The 19,976-nt window shown below is 37.4% G+C and overlaps 5 protein-coding genes across 5 annotated transcripts; all 5 read right to left on the bottom strand.

Moving 5' to 3' along the window:
- Positions 1-10: 10 nt before the first annotated feature.
- Positions 11-1,534, bottom strand: LOC148172263 (elongator complex protein 4-like). Its single transcript, XM_088038245.1, has 5 exons — positions 1,334-1,534; positions 1,252-1,287; positions 579-1,204; positions 305-533; positions 11-249 (listed from the first exon to the last, which is right to left on the bottom strand). Exons 1-5 carry the CDS (start codon positions 1,440-1,442, stop codon positions 170-172), a joined length of 1,080 nt encoding a protein of 359 aa, XP_087894371.1. The 5' UTR covers positions 1,443-1,534; the 3' UTR covers positions 11-169.
- A 90-nt stretch (positions 1,535-1,624) lies between these two features.
- On the bottom strand, positions 1,625-3,474 carry cn (Kynurenine 3-monooxygenase cn). Its single transcript, XM_088038244.1, has 7 exons — positions 3,407-3,474; positions 3,292-3,361; positions 3,056-3,246; positions 2,962-3,010; positions 2,830-2,917; positions 1,990-2,785; positions 1,625-1,944 (listed from the first exon to the last, which is right to left on the bottom strand). The coding sequence occupies exons 1-7, from the start codon at positions 3,452-3,454 to the stop codon at positions 1,870-1,872; spliced, it is 1,317 nt and encodes a 438-aa protein (XP_087894370.1). The 5' UTR covers positions 3,455-3,474; the 3' UTR covers positions 1,625-1,869.
- A 165-nt stretch (positions 3,475-3,639) lies between these two features.
- Positions 3,640-4,663, bottom strand: LOC148172265 (2-acylglycerol O-acyltransferase 2-A-like). Its single transcript, XM_088039734.1, has 2 exons — positions 3,841-4,663; positions 3,640-3,794 (listed from the first exon to the last, which is right to left on the bottom strand). Exons 1-2 carry the CDS (start codon positions 4,646-4,648, stop codon positions 3,640-3,642), a joined length of 963 nt encoding a protein of 320 aa, XP_087895860.1. The 5' UTR covers positions 4,649-4,663.
- Positions 4,664-9,681: 5,018 nt separating this feature from the next.
- On the bottom strand, positions 9,682-10,211 carry LOC148172266 (2-acylglycerol O-acyltransferase 2-like). The gene is made up of 2 exons (XM_088039735.1): positions 9,884-10,211; positions 9,682-9,839 (listed from the first exon to the last, which is right to left on the bottom strand). The coding sequence occupies exons 1-2, from the start codon at positions 10,209-10,211 to the stop codon at positions 9,682-9,684; spliced, it is 486 nt and encodes a 161-aa protein (XP_087895861.1).
- Positions 10,212-15,585: 5,374 nt separating this feature from the next.
- LOC148172267 (2-acylglycerol O-acyltransferase 2-like) lies at positions 15,586-19,043 on the bottom strand. Its single transcript, XM_088039737.1, has 2 exons — positions 18,165-19,043; positions 15,586-15,603 (listed from the first exon to the last, which is right to left on the bottom strand). Exons 1-2 carry the CDS (start codon positions 19,041-19,043, stop codon positions 15,586-15,588), a joined length of 897 nt encoding a protein of 298 aa, XP_087895863.1.
- Positions 19,044-19,976: the final 933 nt, after the last annotated feature.

The raw sequence follows: 19,976 nt of genomic DNA on the forward strand, positions 1-19,976 counted from the left end.
TGGGCAACCATTTAGAAAAACATGTACTTTTACTTATCACTACAGTAATCATATCACATCACTGATTACAACGGTAAATTTGACATAAAAATGTATCACCATAGTGTTGGAAAATATAATACTCTGTAATAAATAAAATACTAGCTACTAAATAAAAGGTACAGCTCTGTTAAAACTCTAAAAGGTGATTATTACTGGTACCACACGCAGACGACGCCGTTGGCGTCTTTTCTCCAACTTCTTGTAAATCTGCAATCAAACCAAAGTCAAGCCCCTCTAATATTCTTCCAAAATTCAAATCTACCTGGTGGTAAATGCAATTTCTCCACGTGAAACTTTTTCCTCTTCAACTTAAAAACATATTCGACGGATCCTGGATGTTTAGACGCGAATGAATTGATTGCGGCTAATTTCGTAAGGTGAAAAAATCCATGATAATCTGCTAAACTAAAGTTATTTTCCAACTCAGTTCCAGAGAATGTCTGCAGTCTTAGTGCAATGTCACTAGAGTGGATGCACCGGTCAAGTGAATTCTAAAACAAAATTATGTAAATTTTGTCTTAAAACGTTTGAGTTACCTCATGATATAGGTGAGTTGGAATAGTTATCACAGCCACAGCAAAAGCTGATCTCACTAGAGCCCTCAGACAGAATATAAACATGTCCAAATCTCTACTATCATTCATTAGATGATATGAGTCTCTTGGTGGTAGCCACATGGGTGATCCCAAAGAATGAATTCCGACCCTTAATATGTTTCTTCTTGAGGGGTTGTCTTTCAAAAAGAACTTTCCATCTTTTATTTTATTCTTCACAGCTTTCAGAAGCTCATTATAGGCAGGATTGGCAAACATACTTGCACCATTTTCTATCCTTTGTCCATTCCAATAACTAATGTCTGAATTTTCCAAGTCACTGAGAGACATTGTTTTCGAGAGGTCAAAGGAGTGTCCTATACTCTGGGACTCTTTATTTCCAGTGGGCAAATTTTGATATCTAAATGCAATCTTCATTTTATTATCTTGGCGAATTTCACTGTTTGTTGGTTCTTCATGGTCATTTTCAATTAAAGCCGGCAGGTTTTTGACTATATTATGCGGATTTGTGTCTAAACTGGCGACTAACGTGGAGTGGTTGCTAACAATTCCCTCAGCCAGAAAGTAATTCAACATTACTCTCGCATGAGAGCCATGAATGTCTTCCTCTAAAAAGCACAAATTAGTTACAAAAAAATCGCACGTTTTTTCGTACCTATGATAGCCACAGTGCCTACGGGTAATCCGCCCCCTGGAAATAGAAATTAGACTTTGGGTCATCTAACCTTAAAACTTACCCAAAATTGAATCCACTGACTGAATTCCCGTTGAGATCAATAACTGAGCATTCTGGCCATTTAGTGCAGTTCCTGGAATTTGCAAGCTTCCCTTGAACGGTTTTTCCATCGAAAAAAGGTACGAAATCTACACTAACGTTCACTAGAAAAAATATTTTCGGATTATTTCGTCATTCTTCGTTGACAAGTAAATGACAGTTGACAAAAGCAGAAAACTGTAAAATCGGAACGGATCGGAGCGACATCTAGTGGTGAGATGTGTTGGTTATTCTCGGCGCAAATTTTAAAAAGTGTTCAAAGAAAATTTATTGGATCAATTCTTGGTGTTGACAAATTATTAAAATTACAATTTATTCCCAAACACCAAATTTTAACAAAAAATGCTGACGCGCGTTTCGATAGCAATGCTACCGTCATCACGTCATCAGCGATGATTAAACTGTTTAGTTAAAATTTGGTGTTTGGGAATAAATTGTAATTTTAATAATTAAAAAATGTTGTGACACTTTTATAATTATGTGGTACATGAAACATGTTTACAAGAATTTAATAATGAATGCAGCAATGACGACAGCGATAAAGATGCCGATACAAATGCTTCTCTCAATGACCTGTAAAAACTCTTTATTCTCTTTTTTTTTATTTGGTACACTCACCTTGTCTTGCCATTCCCTATTTTGGACGCACTCATTGTATCCCATGTCGCAAAACGTAACGGAATTATAAAGCGGAATCCACTTTTGCGGAAACATCTTGAACAACACCTCATCAAACACCTTTCTCAAATGGTACGACCGTCTCGTCACCAAGTCTCTCATCTCCACATAATTATACATAGCGAGTTCGCAAATGGCATAAGCATCTTTGCTTCGTCTCTTGGTAAACTCTTCAATTCCGTCAGCAATGTTGTGACTCTCGAGAATCTCATCCAAAATCAAACAATCCTCGAACCCCGCATTCATCCCTTGACCATAGAAAGGAACCATAGCATGGGCAGCATCTCCGATTAGGAGAAACTTTTGTCCGACGTGGTAAGGGTGACACTTGATGGAAACCAGAGGTGATGGTTTTACTTTGAAGAAGTCGCTAACGAGGGAATTTTCACCAATGAGAGGCAACGAATCAGGGAAAGTACTCTCAAAGAACTTCACCAAATGGTTGCTACTTTTAACATCGAATTTTGGAAAGGGCATGAATAGAGTAACAGTCCAAGAGGTGTCTTGGTTCGGCAGGGCGATCATCATGAACTCGCCTCGAGGCCAGATGTGGAGATGATTGGGGATCATATTAGTGCCGGCGGGGATTTTCAGTTCGAGGTAACCATGTTTAATGTAAGTTTGGCCGAATTCGAAGAGAGGAGTTTGTTGCATGGAACGACGGAGGGTGCTGTAAGCCCCATCGGCACCGATGATGAGGTCTGCAGAATGAGTCTCCACCTCTTCAGTTTTCGTACTACGAAACTCTGTTATTCGAGGTAAAAAACAGTTGGGACGTACTTTAACACAGTGACGGTTTCCTCGTCGAAGTTCACGTTAATGAGTTTGTAACTAAAGTGGATCTTCACGTTGGGATGGGACTCTAGCTCTGTTAACCTCACGTTAAATTTAATCAAATTTGGTGGTACTTACCTGTAAGAAGCACTCGATTGAGGTAATTCCGATCGATCGAATAAATACACTGGAAATAAATATGAAAGGAGCGTAATTGAAACTTATTGATTACCTCTCCAGTTCTTGCGTCATATGGGACACTCTTGGTGTTGCCTTTCAAGTCGTGCAATAGTCTCCCTTTCATGGGAACGGCAGACTCTAATATTAACTTTTCCAGTCCTACAGCAGCCAACGCTCTTCTTCCTCGATTTGAAAGAGCCATGTTAATGGAACGACCTTGAACGAACTTTGTTGTTCGTACATCTTAAAAGAGATTGTTGAAACTAATGGAAAAGTCTCAAGATTTACCTTCGCGGTGTTCGAAAACGGTGACATGGTACCCCTTTTTGGCAAGGAAAACTCCACACAGCGATCCCACCTGGAAATAACAATTATTTAAGGGTTACATTTGTTGGAATTTTACCAAGCCTCCACCGACGACTATTGCGTTGTTGATATTGTTTGCGGTCATTGCAAGAAGTGAAACGAGACTGGATTGAGATTTAAAGGCTTCGCGCTGGTGTTACGCGATATGTACAATAATCTTGTTAGTGTTCTGTTTCGTGGCGCGTTTCAACAGCGAGGACAATAAACTTTAAATCCTTTAGCTATCACACGGCGGATTAGCAGTATTTATTAAACAAAATTACATGATAATTATGAAAATTCTAAAGTTTTATTGGAGTCCTCGAGAAATCTCTCCTTATGCGCCTCAAACAGTGACTGCAGCTGTTCAACAAATTTCTGGTGAAGAGTGTTGATCTCTTCGTCCGTCGGATTGTCGCTCTTGACCACATTTATCGGTTTTCCAACTGTGTAGTAAAGAATTATTTTTGAAAAAACTGCCGGTTTTCTTACCAACTGTGCTCAATCGTCGTCTCTTCGGTATCACCCACCATCTTCCCCTAAAAATGCGAGTAACGCAACCGAAATACTTTCGAACGGCTTCTTGGAAAGGCCGTAGGACCGGGAAATCTACCGGCTCGAACAAATCATTCTCCCCAAAAGTAAAGACAGGGACTAAAGGAGTCCCATGCTTCAATGCTAGTTTCACGAAGCCTTTACGTCCGCGTAGAACGATTTTAAACTCGCCTGGTTTACTGTGCCACATTTCTGCTTTACCACCAATCCAGAGAATAACAGCGTTATTTCCTGGACTTCCTAAGATGTGATCCAGGGACTTGGCTGAGCAAGACACCAAACCACAAGCGAGAGCCAATTCTCGGAAAAGTGGACACCAGAAAACTAATTTTGTTGTCGCTATTGTGACTCTGCAATTTGGAAAGAGCTGATGGAAACCGCTGGCTTTAGACGCGATGTTGACGAAGGGACCCACCGCCACTACTCCGTGAGGAAAACAGCAGAAGAGGTAGTTACGTGTGGGGTCCAGGTGGAAGTCTGGCACACAGAGTAGAGTTGAAGAGAAATAATTTTTTATGTAAGTCCACCATGGGAGGTTTTGGATCCAGATGATGGGGCGTCCTCCTGTTTCGCTGGTTTTGTAATCAAAGTAAATCCATAGAAAGGTCGCGATAGATATCCAATAGAATCGTGTTGAAAGTAAGTAGAAACAAAGCAGGTAGTTGGTTATGAACCCAAAGTGGCAGATGAGGAACCATGTAGTTACTGCTAGAACTTCCAGCCTCCGCTGTATCGCAGAAGCCATAGGAGCGACGGAATTAGTAATTTGAAGCGTTAAAAAGCAAAAACAAACATTTTGTGTCAGGATGTGGACAAAGTTTTTTTGTTAGGCCTTCCATTAGATGTATTTTATCGCGGCACTAATTACCAAGGTGAGTCTACAATAAAACATTAATTGATCTGATAACGTTCTCTGCTAGTCAGGATATCATTAAGCAGTCTAATGGATCATTATTACTCTACAGAGTGATCAATTAAATGTTGAAGAATCGAGTCTGCAAACGTTTTTTTGTTTCGAGGATTTTCCTCAACAACGTGGTTGTCCATGGTATAATGAAATATGTATTGGAATCTGTATTTATCCTGTTTCCAGCTTTTAACGATTTTTAAATTTTCTGTATTATATCTTTAAGTTAATTCGTTAATAAAATAATAATAATAATTATAATAATAAATACTAAAATGCGTTGTTCTAAATTTGGTTGCAATAGTGACAATCAGGGAAACTATGCTGAAAAGAATATAATTTTTTTTAGATTTTCCAAAGCCAGTGTGACAAGAAAATTGTGTTTGATTCGTCAGTTTGATTTTTTAATTTAGAAAATGCCAGAATATGTTCAAAACAGTTCTGTACAGAGGACTATGAGAGAAACTTAATATACGAACTGTAAAATTATTTACCAAAGAAGGGAAGAAAATTAAAAGACGAAGCTGTTCCTTTTTTATTTCTTTCTAAAGGAAAATCACGCAAACCTTCAACAGCACGAAAAGAAAAAGCGTGCAAAAGAGATCAAGCCAAATTTGTGAAAAACATAATTGAAACGGAGTAAGTTGGTAACTCATCGCTAATAATTTTCTTACATTACTTTAATTTATTTTTATTTATGCAAAATATGAGGCCATTATTTGCTGAAACGTAGTAATTAATCAAATAATTTTTCTTTGGTTGTATTCTCTATAGTTTTTTCAGTTTTCTTTAATCAAATTTTTATAGGGAACTTAAGATCGACAATAACACGACGCCAACGTTTATTGACAATGTGCCTTCAACTTCAAAATCTATCGGGTAAATTTACAATTTCACCTAATAAGGAAAATCAGTTTTTTTTCAGAAATCATTTTTGTGTTTGCATGTTTTTGCATGTTGTCAAATAATCAAATAAACTTTACTTTTTGTTTCGATAGCGTAAACGCAGACTTCGAAATTGATTTGACAGCAAAAGTAGATTTACTTAAAAGCGAAAATCAATAACTTTAGAAAAAATTTTAGAATTAATAAATTAAATTCAGTTTTAAAAGAAAGAAGAAATAAGATAAAAAGGAAGAGGGAATTTGTGAAAATTATTAATTAATTTTATTAAGTTTGTTTTTGTAGCTTCTGATTTCTTTTTTCTAACTTGATAAAACTTTTTTTAAACTTAATTTATTGTTTTTTTTTATCTTTGAAATTAGGGTAAAGAAGTACAGCATGGCTTACCAATTTCTGGATATTAAAAGAAAAATGATATGTTATGTTGACAATTTTAATTTTAAAAATACGTAATTTGAATTTTTTTTCCCATTATGGTTTCGAGGAGTTGCAATAAATACCATAATTAACATCAAAACCAAAATATTTTATTTCTACATCTGAAAAAATCACACCCTTGATTAGTGATTTCATTATTCTAAACTGATATATCTACGCTCGTATGCCTAATGAAATGTTTAGAACCTCATTTCAACAAAATTTTCAAAAGCGACAATTATTTGGACTGTCCTGATTCGTAAATCTATAAACCTTCACTTGTTTTAACTGCCTTCATTCAGCATTAAAATAGAAAACGAATTTTAAAGTGTTCCTTAATTAAATCAATGTTGTGTAAAACATGATAATGATAATAAATTGAAATGAATAAAATAAAGATGTTTTCCCATCTTGTTATTTCTTTTGCTTGAATGTTTACGCTGTTATTAATAAAATCCATTGCAACAAATTTAAAAATCTGGCGCATGTGTGTTTTCAGCACTTCCAAATAAAATAAAATATTTCATGTAAACTATTTTCGAAAACAAAATTAGTTTTTAGAGAAATTAGAGTGAGGTTTGCGAAGAAACCATAGTCATTACCAGTTTTCAGGTAGAGTCCTAAAAGCAAGAAAGCTAATCCATCCTTCTAGAAGAATTCTAAGTATAATATTAAATTGTCTTTAAAATGTGACACTTCACATGACAGAATCAAAAGAAACAAACTCAACTGAGGGTGAGTTTTTATTTGATCTCTCGATACATACAGGTGTCCGGAAAGTCGCCGCACCACTGTGATACTGTATCATCGAACAATGCCATAGATCACCAGAAAAATGTTAAAAAAAATCATGTCTTTTTTATGGATTAAAGAGGAAAAGTTTAATGCCAAAATTAACGATTTCTGGGCAGTAATTTTAGGTTCAGAAAAAATTTTTACTTAAAGGACATTTTACGCAAAGGCATGGTGCAAAAAAAAAAATCGAAAAAATCTTGTTAGAAATGGCAGAAAACTGTTGATAAAATTTTGTAATCAACAATCTCTATCAGTGTGACATCGTTCACATGACACCATAGTTATATTACTCGTCCATGAACCGACCTGACCGACTAACGCCAACAATACAACACCGAGGTTACTATGGCTTTGAATACTAGAAATTTAAATTATTGGAGGAATAGTGCAGCAATGTTGCCATTTTCCTAATTTTCTTTTGGTCCTCCTGCAAAAATAGAGAATCTGCAATTTTTTCAACATTTTTTTTTGTATTCTGGGGGACCACCCAATTACCTCCTTTCAAGATTAGTGTGCCACTTGTAAGTACATATATGTGTTGTTATTTATTTATTTATTTATTTATTTATTAATTTATTTACTTATTTTTTATTTTCATCGCTTTGGAAAATATGAGATTAATTTGCAACAAACTAACAAACAATAAAAATCTTGGATCAAAAAAAATACTTAGCCTTACTACCTTACTATTTTTGCATCTCAAAAATTGAAATGTATCTTATACAGAGTGTCCCAGAACTCGCGCCCCATAGAGCAAGGGAGGGTGCCGACAACAATACAGATGGTAAATTTCAAAACAAAAATTGACCAAGTTTAATAGTATTCGAGAACTGATAAAAAGTTAACAACCAATCCCGAAAGCTTATTCGAGAAGTGGAGTAAATGGCCATCCCAATTTCCTAGGCAACGAGAGTCTAATGTTTAACTGACCAATGGATGATTCAAATTCTGTTCAGCTGCGGGATTGGCTACAGATTTTTTGTCATATCTCGGTTATTTTTTGAGTTAAAAAATTATGGTTTCAAAATTTTGGTTCAGAATTGTTGCCTCCATAAGCCCTTTCTCTCAGGGGCGCGAGTTCAGGGACACCTGTATTTGAGTTGGAATTTATAGTTGATAAATCAATAAAAACCAAAGCTAACATTTGGAAAAAGCATAGCGATTACTGAATTACTATTTAGGTACATATTTTTGAAATCCAAAGGATAGATTTTGAGATCCAATAGATAACTCAAAATTTGACGTCTCAAAACAAGAGTGCATCTCAATTATACGAAAGATAAGATATTTTCTTTCAGAAATTTTTATTTTAAAAGTATTAAATATTTGTAAACACTGATTGCAAATAACATTAGCAAACCAGAATTTTACTTCTTAGAAATGTGCCAATCCGAAGGAGTTAACTAGGTAATTTAAAAAAAAAGAGGGGAGCTTTGTTTATGTTTATAAGAAGGGTAAGAAGTCGAATAATGGAAGCTGCCATAATTTTAGAAGGGTTTGAAAAGTTGTTAAAGCAGCACAATTTAAGATATATGTAAAAGAATAATTGGCGATAGCGACAGCAGTGTTTTAAAAAAAAATAGAATACGGAAGCTGTATGGTCCGGCATATTTTATAGAAAAAATTGAATGTCGGAATCATATTTTGCGTAATTATTGCAATAAGATTAGGGAAATTGCCAAAACACCGCGGACGGTCACAAATTTACGAAATTTTTTGAAGTTTCGAACCTCTGTGGTTTGCGCAATTAAATTTAGAAAAAATGAAGATTGTCCACTACAAGAGAAGATAGCTAATTTGAAGAAAGATATTTTGAATGGCCCACAACACATTTTTGGCAATCACGAAAATTGTGCGGAGTACTTTTGTAAGAAAAGTGGCCAATTAAATGAAATTCAAATTTTATCATTTCAAAACTCCATTTTGTACAAAACGTTTATGCAGTCAGTGAATAGAGTTGCAAATTTATTATTTTTTTAATTGAGTGTATTTTATTTGATAATTAGAATTTTCGTTCGTTGGTAATTGGGCGAGCTTTAGCCTGGCAAGAAAATTTAGTAATAATAATCTTGATAAGAATGAAATTAAAATGTTATGGGATTCATGATCTTCAGCTCTCGGTAGTGAGTAGGTATCTGGTTGGGGTTCCAATGGTCAATCCCGACTCGGTCGAGCCGTAGTCCTCAAACCGTCATTAGGATTAGAGACCCCTGCTGTGAGGGGTTGTAAATCATTTGTATTTTGAAGTGTTGGTTGCCGACTTTTAGAAAATTGGGGACCATTTTTACATTACAGTTTATTTTTTTCTAAAATAACTATTCATAATTGAAAAAAATCAAGGAGTTTCCCGGGTGTAGAATACAATTCTCTATCTATCAAGTTGTAGTTCAAGCTAAAATTCCTAAAACTGTGCCCGTAAAACGACATGGCGTTTTTTCAGTTTTTATTTTTTTTAAATAAATCTATAAAGAATTTTTGAAAATCACAGAGTTTCCCGTGTACATTTCGATATTGTCTACACGTACAAAAAAAATCAAAACTCCAACTATTAATTTGCGGCCGTAAAAAGTAATGGCGTTTTTGCGCTATTTCCTATGCACTTCGGCCGAGGTAGGACATAGCCTTAAGATTACGCAATCTTTTTAGTAAGAACTTGTTTTTGTTTTTTATCGTCGAGACTACAGAAATTGTGTTTTTGACAAAACATCAAAAAAAGTTCTAAAGAAAGAGGTGAAAAAAGTAATTTAATAAGTCTTTTATTCCAACACCAAATGATTCTCGTCTGGATTTTCCAAAAATTCGTACTTGTACATATCGAAAAGTTTTACCAACTCGTCCACAAAAATGGCGTGAATCCTGTCAATCTCCTCGTTTGTCGGCTCGTCTCTTCTAGGCACTTGGACAGGTTTTCCAACTAAACAACTTCTGTATTTTTGTGTGCATTCACTTGCAACTCACCAACAGTTGTTAACACAGTTCTCCTCGGAATAAAGCCGAAACTTCTCTGCAGAAATCCACTTCCAATGCAGAAAACGGGTGCAAATCCAAACCATTTTTTCACAATGTTTTGAATTTTGCGAATCATTGGACCACGAAGTTGATTAAAGACGTCGGGCTCTCCGAATGTGATGACAGGGACTAAGGGCGCCCCTGTTTTTAAGGCGACTCTAACGAATCCCTTTCTGTTTTTTACCACGAATTTATACAGTTCAGGCTGGGCGTGCATCGCTTCTGCTGCTCCGCCAGGGAATAGAATCGCGATGTGACCTCCTTCAGGTTTGGTCATCGTGTAACACAAAGATTTAGCCGTGCAGGAAATTCTCCTATTGCTAAAGAGAGTTCCCTGGTTATAGGTAACAAAAAAAGTGACTTTAAAGCTGATAGTTTGATTGAAAATCCCGGGAATAAACGCTGAAAATTACTTGAAGGGCATGCGATATTGCAGTACGGTCCTGCAGGGATCACTCCGTGAGGAAAACAGCAAAACAAGTAGTTCGTTTTGAGGTCCGGAGTGAAATTAGGAGATATCTGAAGGCGTGGGGAGAAGTAGTTTTTGGTGTAAAGCCACCAGGTCCAACTTTGAACCCATTTGTTGGGACGCCCTCCTGTTTCACAAGTGTCACGGTCAAAGTAAATCCATAAGGCGTAGAGAAGGATTATCCACCAAAAAGGAGTGAAAAGGAGGTAGATGGAGAAGAGTAAACAAATATAACCAGCCGCTGTTACTAGGAAGAACCATGCAGCTGTCGCTAGAGTTTCAAGCCTTCGATGTAAGGGCTCACTGATTGGGATGAAATCGATGCCGAGGATGTGCTGAATAATGTTCAAAATAAGCGAAATAAAATAAATTAATGAGCACATTTTTTAACTTACCATTTGTATTCTGTGTGTATAATTTTTAAAATGGCATGTCGGAATCTCGATGGTATTATAAAATAGTCACTAGTTCAAGGTGTTGTTGCGTCATTGCAACGAATTGTTTTGTTTGGGACCTATTTTTACTATGTTCGGCCTAATGGAATTATGTAGTTGCTTTTTGTTTTCTATTGTTGCAGACATGGTGTATTTTTTTAATCAGTGAATTAGTTGTCTAGTCAGCTGGCAGCCTACGAATGTGTTATTAGGGATGACAAAAATCAAGACGTAAGTTCACAATGACTCAGCCCACTGGAAGAATAATAATTCAATCTATCGACCAACTGATTTATTAAATTAAAAATCAAACATTGTAAACGCAATTTTAAAAATTTTTATTGCAAAATTAAGTGAGACAATAAAATTGTGGTAACAATAATGAGCTCTGGGTAAAAAATTCCATTAACATAGTTGGCAAAATATAACTACACTGCGCCGCAAAACTAACGCAAACTTTAAAAAATTATTTTTTAGGCGACTTGTGAGTCTTTTCTGGCCGCAAACATTTTCGGCCGATCTATGGTGGCGCCATCTATCCATAGTTTTGCATATTACGTCAAGATACCGATATTACCCTCAATTTTATAATTATTTTGTAAAATCAAATCGACAAATTGCTGTAAAGTGCAACAAAGTCGTGTTGAATTATTGAAAATGAACATGTCTAGCAGTGCTCCTGCAACAACATTCAAAAACACATTAAACCTAATTCATACAAATTGTGAAGCTACACGTGCTGAAACTGCAAATGTAAATAAGCAAAATATGAACTTTTCTGAAGGATTCATAAATATTTACAATTATTCAGTTGTTATAATTGATTAAATCAATAAATCGTAAATAAAAATTAATTAACTTGTAAATTTAATGATGTCGCCTAAAAAATCTTGTGTGTAACACGGCCAAAAAGTGCCATTTTGCCCTCGCCTTCTTTCTGACTCGGCTAGCGCCTCGGCCATTAAAAAAAGACTCGGCCAAAAAAGAACCACTTTTTGGCCTTGGTACACAAATAGCTATTATTTTGACAATTTGATATCAAATTTTTACCACAAAATTAACACTTGTTCCAAAATAGTTTCAAAAAACAAAAGTGGAAATCGCTGTGATTTTAACCTCGAATTTTGCAGTTGGTCTCAACAGTGTTTTAGTTCTTTAAATACTGATAACAGTCAGTATTCTTTGTGGCATACAGCCATTTCTGACTTCTTACTTAACGATTTTTTGTCACATTTGTGTTAAATCAGTTAATGACATTGTTTAGTTCTAAATGCATTGCAAAAGTTTTAAATGCAATTTTGGATTGCCCTATAAATGTTCTATTAAATTAAAGTAATCGTAAGTTGGCGTAAATCGTCAATAACACTGGTCAACAGTGATTTTGTTGCCCTTGATGTAAGAGTGGTGTCGAATACTTCAATGCCAACAATTCACGAAACTATGAATGGTTTTGGAAAATTAGCTCTGATTCTGAATTTTACTAAAAATTTGTAAAATTGAGAAAGAAATAGCAAGTAAATTCTAAAATATTTTTTTTTTTTTGGAAATTATAACAAATTGTTTCGTTTGAATGGTTAATTAATGTACATAGAAGTTGAAAAAGAAAAAAAATTATAAAACTTATGTTAAACTTTAATACAACGCATTTTATAAGCGCGTCTTTTATATTTTTTATGCCCTTATTTACTGAAAATCTTGAAGCATTCCAACTTTTGTTGGTCACGTGGCGTTCACAAAAGCGAATTTTAACATGATAATAAACACTTTATTATAATTCGTGTTCTGAAGAGCCAACTCAAAGTCTAAATTATTGAAAATATAAAAAAAACCAAAATCATCAAAACCAGAGCCAATTCAGTACTTTTAAGAATACATTCGAAAACTATGATCTTGAAAACATAGAAATCTGCAGAGATATTCAGGGCAACAAAAAAATTACGAATTTTAGTAGTGGATGTCAGAACATGTTGTTTTTTCTTAAAAATTAAAATTTCCAAATATTGTGTTTTTTGCTCTGTAATTTTGCAATTTGGTAGAATTAATACACGCCTCAAAACTAGTAGTTTTCCCAAACTTCATGCTGAAACAATAAAATTACCGAAATTTTAATGGTGGATGTCGAAAATTTTTGCTTCGTTTTTAAAATGAAATTTTTAAAATCTGTCTTCCGTTCTAGACTTATGTATTTTATTAAAATTAGTACATAACTCATAGGAAGTAACTTTTACAAGTTTCGTAGCCGATATACTAAAATTATTCATTCCGAATTTAAACAAAGAGTATTATTTTGATGCAAAACGACGGTTTCTCGCTGATTTTCGCCGTTTTCTGGCTTGAATTCGCAAAGAAAAGCTCGAAATCTACAAAAGCACCAATTTTTATCAAGATTCAACGGCTGAATGCAAGAAAACAGCAAAAATCTGCACGAAATCATCAAAATTCTTAAAGAAATTCGCTTATTTCGATGCAAAACGACGATTTCTCGCTGATTTTCGCCGTTTTCTGGCTTGAATTGGCAAAGAAGAGCTTGAAATCTACAAAACCACCAATGTTTATCAAGATTTGACGGCTGAATTGCAAGAAAACAACAGAAATCTGCACGAAATCATCAAAATTCTTAGAGAAATCCGCTTATTTCGATGCAAAATGACGGTTTCTCGCTGATTTTCGCCGTTTTCTGGCTTGAATGCGCAAAGAAAAAAAGCTCGAAATCTACAAAAGCACCAATTTTTATCAAGATTCAACGGCTGAATTGCAAGAAAACAGCAAAAATCTGTACGAAATCATCAAAATTCTTAGAGAAATTCGCTTATTTCGATGCAAAACGACGATTTCTCGCTGATTTTCGCAGTTTTCTGGCTTGAATTCGCAAAGAAGAGCTCGAAATCTACAAAACCACCAGATTTGAATGACATAAATGCTTTTCACATCTCTGTTTTTCACAGCAAACATAATGTTGTCGATTATCGAATTTTAAACGGCTAAGCCATCAAAAGTTTAAAAAATAAGGAAAATTCCAATATTGATACATAAATTTTCATAATTTATCAAAATAAAAGTAATACAACCTACGATGATTTAAAATTTGACTTTTTTGAAAAGGGGGGTGCTCTAGTATAAATTGTTGGTTTTCGTTTTCATGAGCAATTTTTTTCGAATAAAATTCTCTTCCAAATATCTTTTGTTGTGAGAATCCCGCGAGTTCGCAGTTATGCTCAACCTGGACCAATGCATTGGTAGTTTAGACGTACCTTTTCGAGAAAAAAAAATGAGTACAGCCCTGTTGTGAGGGTTGTTAAAGTAAATTAAAAAGCATAAAATCGAATTAAATTCGTTTAATCTGGATTCTCCAAAAATTGATGCTTGTAAGCCTCGAACAAGTTCACCAGCTCCTTCATGTATTTTTCATCCAACTCGTCAATTTGTGCACTCGTAGGATTTTCAACTTTCACCACGTCAATTGGAGCTCCAACTGAAAGCTCCACTCAAAACAGTTCGATTGCTTTAGCGTCATACTCACCAACAGTATTCAATGGAACTGTACGGGGTACAATCCCATATTTAGCCCATAGCCCTGTTCCATAAAATAAAATGGGGGCAAAACCTATCTTCTTTGACAGAAGAAAAAGAAACCAAGGAGGACGAATCGCGCCGAACAAGGTAGGTGACAATTCGGGCCAAAATTCAACACCGATAATTTTAAGGGACCGAACCAAATGGACGAGAGTTTGCGCCGCTCTCAAAAGAAAGCACATCAATTGGACCAAGGCAACGTCAACCCGCGAAGGAATCAAAATCCAGCCGGAAACAGTGCAGGATTACCGGGCAATGTACCGGTTTTTGAAAGAAGAAGGCCACGAGTTCCACACCCACCAACTCCGTGAAGAAAGGCGACTGAAAGTGGTGATGAAAGGAATCCCACACGAAGTCACCGAGGAAGAAGTCAAAGAAGAACTGGAGCAAGAAGGATATCCGGCGGAAATGGTCCGTCGGATGAAAAACCGAGAAGGGAAACCACGACAGTGTGTCATCGTGGAAATAGGTAAGGCATACAAATATTTTAGGTCTAAGCGTCACCGTCGAGGCGCTGAGGGCGCGCACGGAGGCACTGCAGTGCCACCGATGCCAATTGTTCGGGCACGTGCAGCGGAACTGCTTTGCAGAATACCGTTGCATGAAGTGCGCCGGCAAACACAGCACTCACGAGTGCACAAAACAAGGAACAACGGCCGCGAAGTGCGCAAACTGCTTGGGAGAGCACATCTCCGCCTGGAGGAGGTGTCCCGAGCGGCCAGGAGTGGAGAAGCCAAAAGAACCGAAGGAGTGGGCCGAAATCCCAAAGAAGCCGCAACCAACCCTGAAGGAAATTCAACAAGAAGAGAAGAAGAAAAAAGAAGAGGAGAAACCACACACCTCAAAAAAACCGGAAACAAAGTCCGCCCCAAAAACGGACGCAGGTAAGATAGCAGAGGAACTGTCATCGCTATTAATTCAATTTCAGGCTAAAAACCCAACGGATGAGGAAATCCTCCAATTCCACAAAACCATCGGTCGCATCATCAGGATGACCGCGAACTAAGAAGAGCACCTCGAGTGGGAGTAAGAAAAAAAGAAAAATGAAGAAACAACTGGCGGACGGTTTGAAAATCGCCGCCTGGAACGCAGATGGAATCAAAAACAAGAAGCAAGAGCTGGAGCTCTTCCTCAAGGAAAAGGAAATAGATGTGGCCCTCTTAAATGAGACCCATCTAACAGGTAAGGACAGTCTAAAATTTCAACATTTTTATTGTTTTAGAAAGGACAGAGAAAACAGACAAGGAGGGGGCGTGGCCATTCTCATCAGGAAGAACATCCAGCACCACCCACTCAACAACACAGCCGCCAATGAAAACGTGGAACAAACTGGTATCGTGGTCTCCACGAAGAGCGGTAAACTCGCGTTGTTCGCGGTTTACTCGCCACCAGGAGCACCACTCGACGAAGAGGAACTCGACGAAATCTTCAAAAGGAGGGAACCGACGATCGCAATGGCCGACTTCAACGCCAAACACATCGTCTGGAACAGCAAAACCACCAACACGAAAGGAAAAAAACTTCAAAGGTACGTAGAAAATCGAACACTCACCGTTATTTCCACAGATGAGCCGACAAGATACCCGCCTGGAAACCATAGACAGCCGGACATCCTGGACATCGGAATCATCAAGGACATCAACAAAAGGTTCAAGCTGGAAGTGGAAGACGAGCTCAGTTCCGATCACAATCCGATCGTGCTGACACTGGACGGAAGCCGAAAGCGAGAACCAAGGATCATCGAGAAGGTCAATTGGAACAATACGAAGAAAACTTCACCATCGAAGAAATCGACATCAACAACGGAGAAGAACTAGAAGAAGCAACGAAGAAACTTGAAGGAGCCATTCAATCAGCGATGGAAAAATCCAAAACGAGTAAGATTCAATATGAAGTACCAGAGAAAGTTCGCGACGAGATCAAAGAGATCGTCAAGAAAAAAAGAAAAGCTAAAAAAGTGTTTCAGAGAACCCTCGCACCGCAGGACAAGAGTGAACTCAACAGATGGAACACCGAACTCAGCCGGATTCTCAGGGAAGAAGAAAACCGGAAGTGGGAAAGGAAAATGGAAGAACTCAACGAAGAAGATCATCCACCATGGAGAATGGCAAGAGCACTGAGGAAGAAAAGAGAAGAAATCCCCCTTCTCGAAACGGAAACCGGAACGGCGTACGAAGACAGGGAGAAGGCAGAAGTTTTCGCGGAGAAGATGGAAGAACAATTCACCAACAACCTCTCAAAGGACAGGAACTTCGAGATGGAAACCGACCACAACGTCCAACATCACCTCCAGGTACCGGAAGGGTACAGGATGGATGAAGCAACCAAAGAAGAAATCGAAAGAATCATCAAGGACCTCAACCCAAAGAAAGCTCCGGGAAAGGACGGAATCACCAACACGGCAATCCAAAAATTGCCACAGGTAGGTAAACAAGCACTACTGAGAATAATCAATGCAATTTTAGGTCTCCGGAAGTTTCCGAAAGCATGGAAGGAAGCAAGAATCATCATGATCTACAAACCAGGAAAGAAGAAGAAGGACCCCGCCAGCTACCGACCCATCAGTCTGCTCTCCAGTCTGAGCAAGGTAGCCGAACGAGTCATCCAAAGAAGAATTCTGGAAGTAATTGAAGAAAGAAAAATCATCCCGGAAGAACAACACGGATTCAGAAGAAGACACGGAACCATCCACCAAACGACAAGGATCACAGACTTCATCATCCAAGGATTCAACGTCTCAAAAGTGACAACAGGAGTCTTTTTGGACATCGAAAAGGCCTTCGACAGAGTCTGGCACCAAGGACTCGTCCGGAAACTTATCGATTTCCGGATCCCGTTGGCATACGGTAAGTTAATCCACTCGTACCTTACTAATCGCTGTTTTCAGGTCAAAGTCAATGAAGAGGAATCCACCAAGAAGTGGAGCAAAGCAGGAGTCCCTCAGGGTTCTGTCCTAGGGCCACTCCTGTATTTGCTCTACACCGCGGACGTTCCAACGACGGAGGACACCGTCATCGCAACGTTCGCGGACGACACGGCCATTCTGGCCCAAGGAAGACACACAGCAGGACTCGCCAAGAAGATCAACACCCACGTGGAGGAAATCGAAAAATGGACAGAAAAGTGGAAGATCAAAGTCAACGGGAAGAAGAGCAACGGAATCATTTTCACGAAGAGACCAAAGGAGCACAAACCAATAAGAAGCATCAAGTTCAGTGACGAAGACATCCCATGGAAGACGGAAGTCAAGTATCTTGGAATCACCCTGGACCAAAAACTTGACTTCCAGAAGCACATCAACGAAGCGGAAATCAAGGCAAAAAGAATCAATCAGGAACTCTACCCACTCCTCAACCGGAGGAGTAAGGTAAGTATTGAAAACAAAATACGTATTTACACATCTGTTATTAGGCCCACCATGACGTACGAAGCACCAACCTGGAACCAAGCAGACGAAAGAAGAAAGAAGAAACTCCAAATCGTGCAGAACAGGACCCTGAGGAACGCCATCGACGCCCCATGGTTCATGACCAACGAACAAATCCACAACGACCTGAAGATTCCACCCATTGAAGATGTCATCCAGAAGATCGCCAGGAGGCACTTCGAGAAGGCAGCAAAACATGACAACCCAACAATTCGGAAACAAACAGAGGAAACCACCACGAGAAGATTCAAGAGACCAAGACTCGCAATGGAAGAAGAATAGAAGAAGAAGAAGAAGAAAAGGTCCCACACTGGAAACACAACCCACCGAAGAAGAAAGAAGAAAACCACTGAAGAAAAGGAACCAAGACTGTGGAAGAACACGAAAATCGTGAGACCACGAAAAAGGTGCCACCGACAAAATGAATGAATGACCTATCTTCTTTCGGATCACCTCTTGAAACTGTTGTAACTTGCGTGACTTGATTTGGTAGAACTGGTCACACTCTCCGAATGTTATTACAGGTACAAGAGGAGTACCATGTCGCAACGCGAGTTTCACGAAGCCTTTTCTGTTTTTAACAACACTATGGTAGTTTCCGGGTTCACTGCAATAAGCTTCTCTAGCTCCTCCGGGGCATAAGCAAACGACATGACCTCCTGGTTTGCTAAAAACGTAACTTATTGCTTCAGAACTGCACGAGATGAACCCTATTCCCATGATCCAGTCTCTTAAAAACGGTGAGATAAACATGAATTTTAAAGAAGCAACACTGACTTTAAAATTCGGATACATTTCGTGGAATTTCCCAACACCACTGATGACGTTGATAAACAGACCATGGGACATTAAACCATGTGGGCAAAAACAAAATAAGTAGTTACGGTTTGGGTCTAGATGGAAACCATCGGCGAATGTTACATCAGCGTTGAAGTAAGCTTTTGGAAGTTTGAAGACGGCACTATTTTGAAGCCAGGATACTGGACGTCCGGCTTTCTTAGGAGTGTCCCAGTCACTGTAGAACCAGAGGAGGTAAACCACCGCTAGCCACCAGAATTTAGTTGTCAACAAGTAAATTGTTAAAGACCATCCGATGATTGGGGAGAAGATGACCATAGAGAAGAGAATACAACATGTTAGGCGTTGGACGAAGAGAGCGGAGAAAACGTTGAAGTTTGTTGTGTCGGTCATTTCTGAAGATTGCATCGTGATTTGGAGGACTTTATTTAAATCGAAGGCAATTATTGTAATTGCACCTACATAAGTTCGCATTAGTGAAGTTGAAATTGCTAATTACATAATTACTTCTGGAAACGAGTCGCAACGTGTTTTTAATTAAAAAATCTCTTGTTTTTGTCAGATCTCCTTACCTTAATGAGATGAAATTTCTTTTGACTGTTTGAAGTTGCTTTTTTGTCGCATCATTCTTGAAGAAGGCGCAGAATATGTTAAAATTTGTTATGTCGTATCGATCAGATTTATTGCATCGTAAATTGCAATTTATGTGCAATTTGTTATCTGCACTGTTCATGGCTAAACTTTGGATTTTTATTATAAATAGAAAAAAACAGCTAATTAAGTGATTATTTATTGAAAATTGAATTATTTGACGTGTTTGCGGATAAGAAATAACACAAAAAGACTAAAATATCTGTCTTTCGCTTTATTATTTTGCAATTTGGTACAGTTAATAGTAGTAGAAATTAGAAATTTTATTGAAAAATGTTGGAGATTTTTGGCTCATTTAGAAAATAAAAATTTTTTAAATCTGAGTCTTGCGCCCTATTTTTTTGCAATGTGGCACAGTTAATAGGTAGTTCAAAAGTAGTAACCTCCGTAAATTTCATTGCTCTAGAACGAAAATTGACGAAATTAGAAATTTTATTGAAAAATGTTGGAGATTTTTGACTCATTTAGAAAATAATTTTTTTTTAAATCTGTATCTAGCGCTCTATTATTTTGCAATTTGGCATAGTCAATAGGTAGTTCAAAAGTAGTAACCTCCCTAAATTTTATTGCTCTAGAACGAAAATTGACGAAATTAGAAATTTTATTGAAAAATGTTGGAGATTTTTGGCTCATTTAGAAAATAAAGATTTCTAAAATCTGTATCTTGCGCTCTATTATTTTGCACTTTGG

This window comes from Gnatocerus cornutus, chromosome 6, assembly GCF_029298725.1.
Source record: "Gnatocerus cornutus isolate USDA-ARS CGAHR chromosome 6, icGnaCorn1.1, whole genome shotgun sequence".
NCBI lineage: Eukaryota > Metazoa > Arthropoda > Insecta > Coleoptera > Tenebrionidae > Gnatocerus > Gnatocerus cornutus.

Bases quoted from the DNA above. Each gene is read 5' to 3' on its own strand.
- LOC148172267 (XM_088039737.1), bottom strand. From the start codon at position 19,043: ATGCAATCTTCAGAAATGACCGACACAACAAACTTCAACGTTTTCTCC.
- LOC148172265 (XM_088039734.1), bottom strand. From the start codon at position 4,648: ATGGCTTCTGCGATACAGCGGAGGCTGGAAGTTCTAGCAGTAACTACA. The intron at 3,795-3,840 runs GTAAGAAAACCG...TTTACTACACAG, and splicing joins ACGACGATTGAGCACAGTTG to TTGGAAAACCGATAAATGTG.
- cn (XM_088038244.1), bottom strand. From the start codon at position 3,454: ATGACCGCAAACAATATCAACAACGCAATAGTCGTCGGTGGAGGCTTG. The intron at 2,918-2,961 runs GTAAGTACCACC...TGAGGTTAACAG, and splicing joins CAATCGAGTGCTTCTTACAG to AGCTAGAGTCCCATCCCAAC. The intron at 2,786-2,829 runs GTACGTCCCAAC...AGAGTTTCGTAG, and splicing joins GAAACCGTCACTGTGTTAAA to TACGAAAACTGAAGAGGTGG.
- LOC148172263 (XM_088038245.1), bottom strand. From the start codon at position 1,442: ATGGAAAAACCGTTCAAGGGAAGCTTGCAAATTCCAGGAACTGCACTA. The intron at 1,288-1,333 runs GTAAGTTTTAAG...TTCTATTTCCAG, and splicing joins GTCAGTGGATTCAATTTTGG to GGGGCGGATTACCCGTAGGC. The intron at 534-578 runs GTAACTCAAACG...ATTTTGTTTTAG, and splicing joins CAACTCACCTATATCATGAG to AATTCACTTGACCGGTGCAT.
- LOC148172266 (XM_088039735.1), bottom strand. From the start codon at position 10,211: ATGACCAAACCTGAAGGAGGTCACATCGCGATTCTATTCCCTGGCGGA. The intron at 9,840-9,883 runs GTGAGTTGCAAG...GAAGTTGTTTAG, and splicing joins AACTGTGTTAACAACTGTTG to TTGGAAAACCTGTCCAAGTG.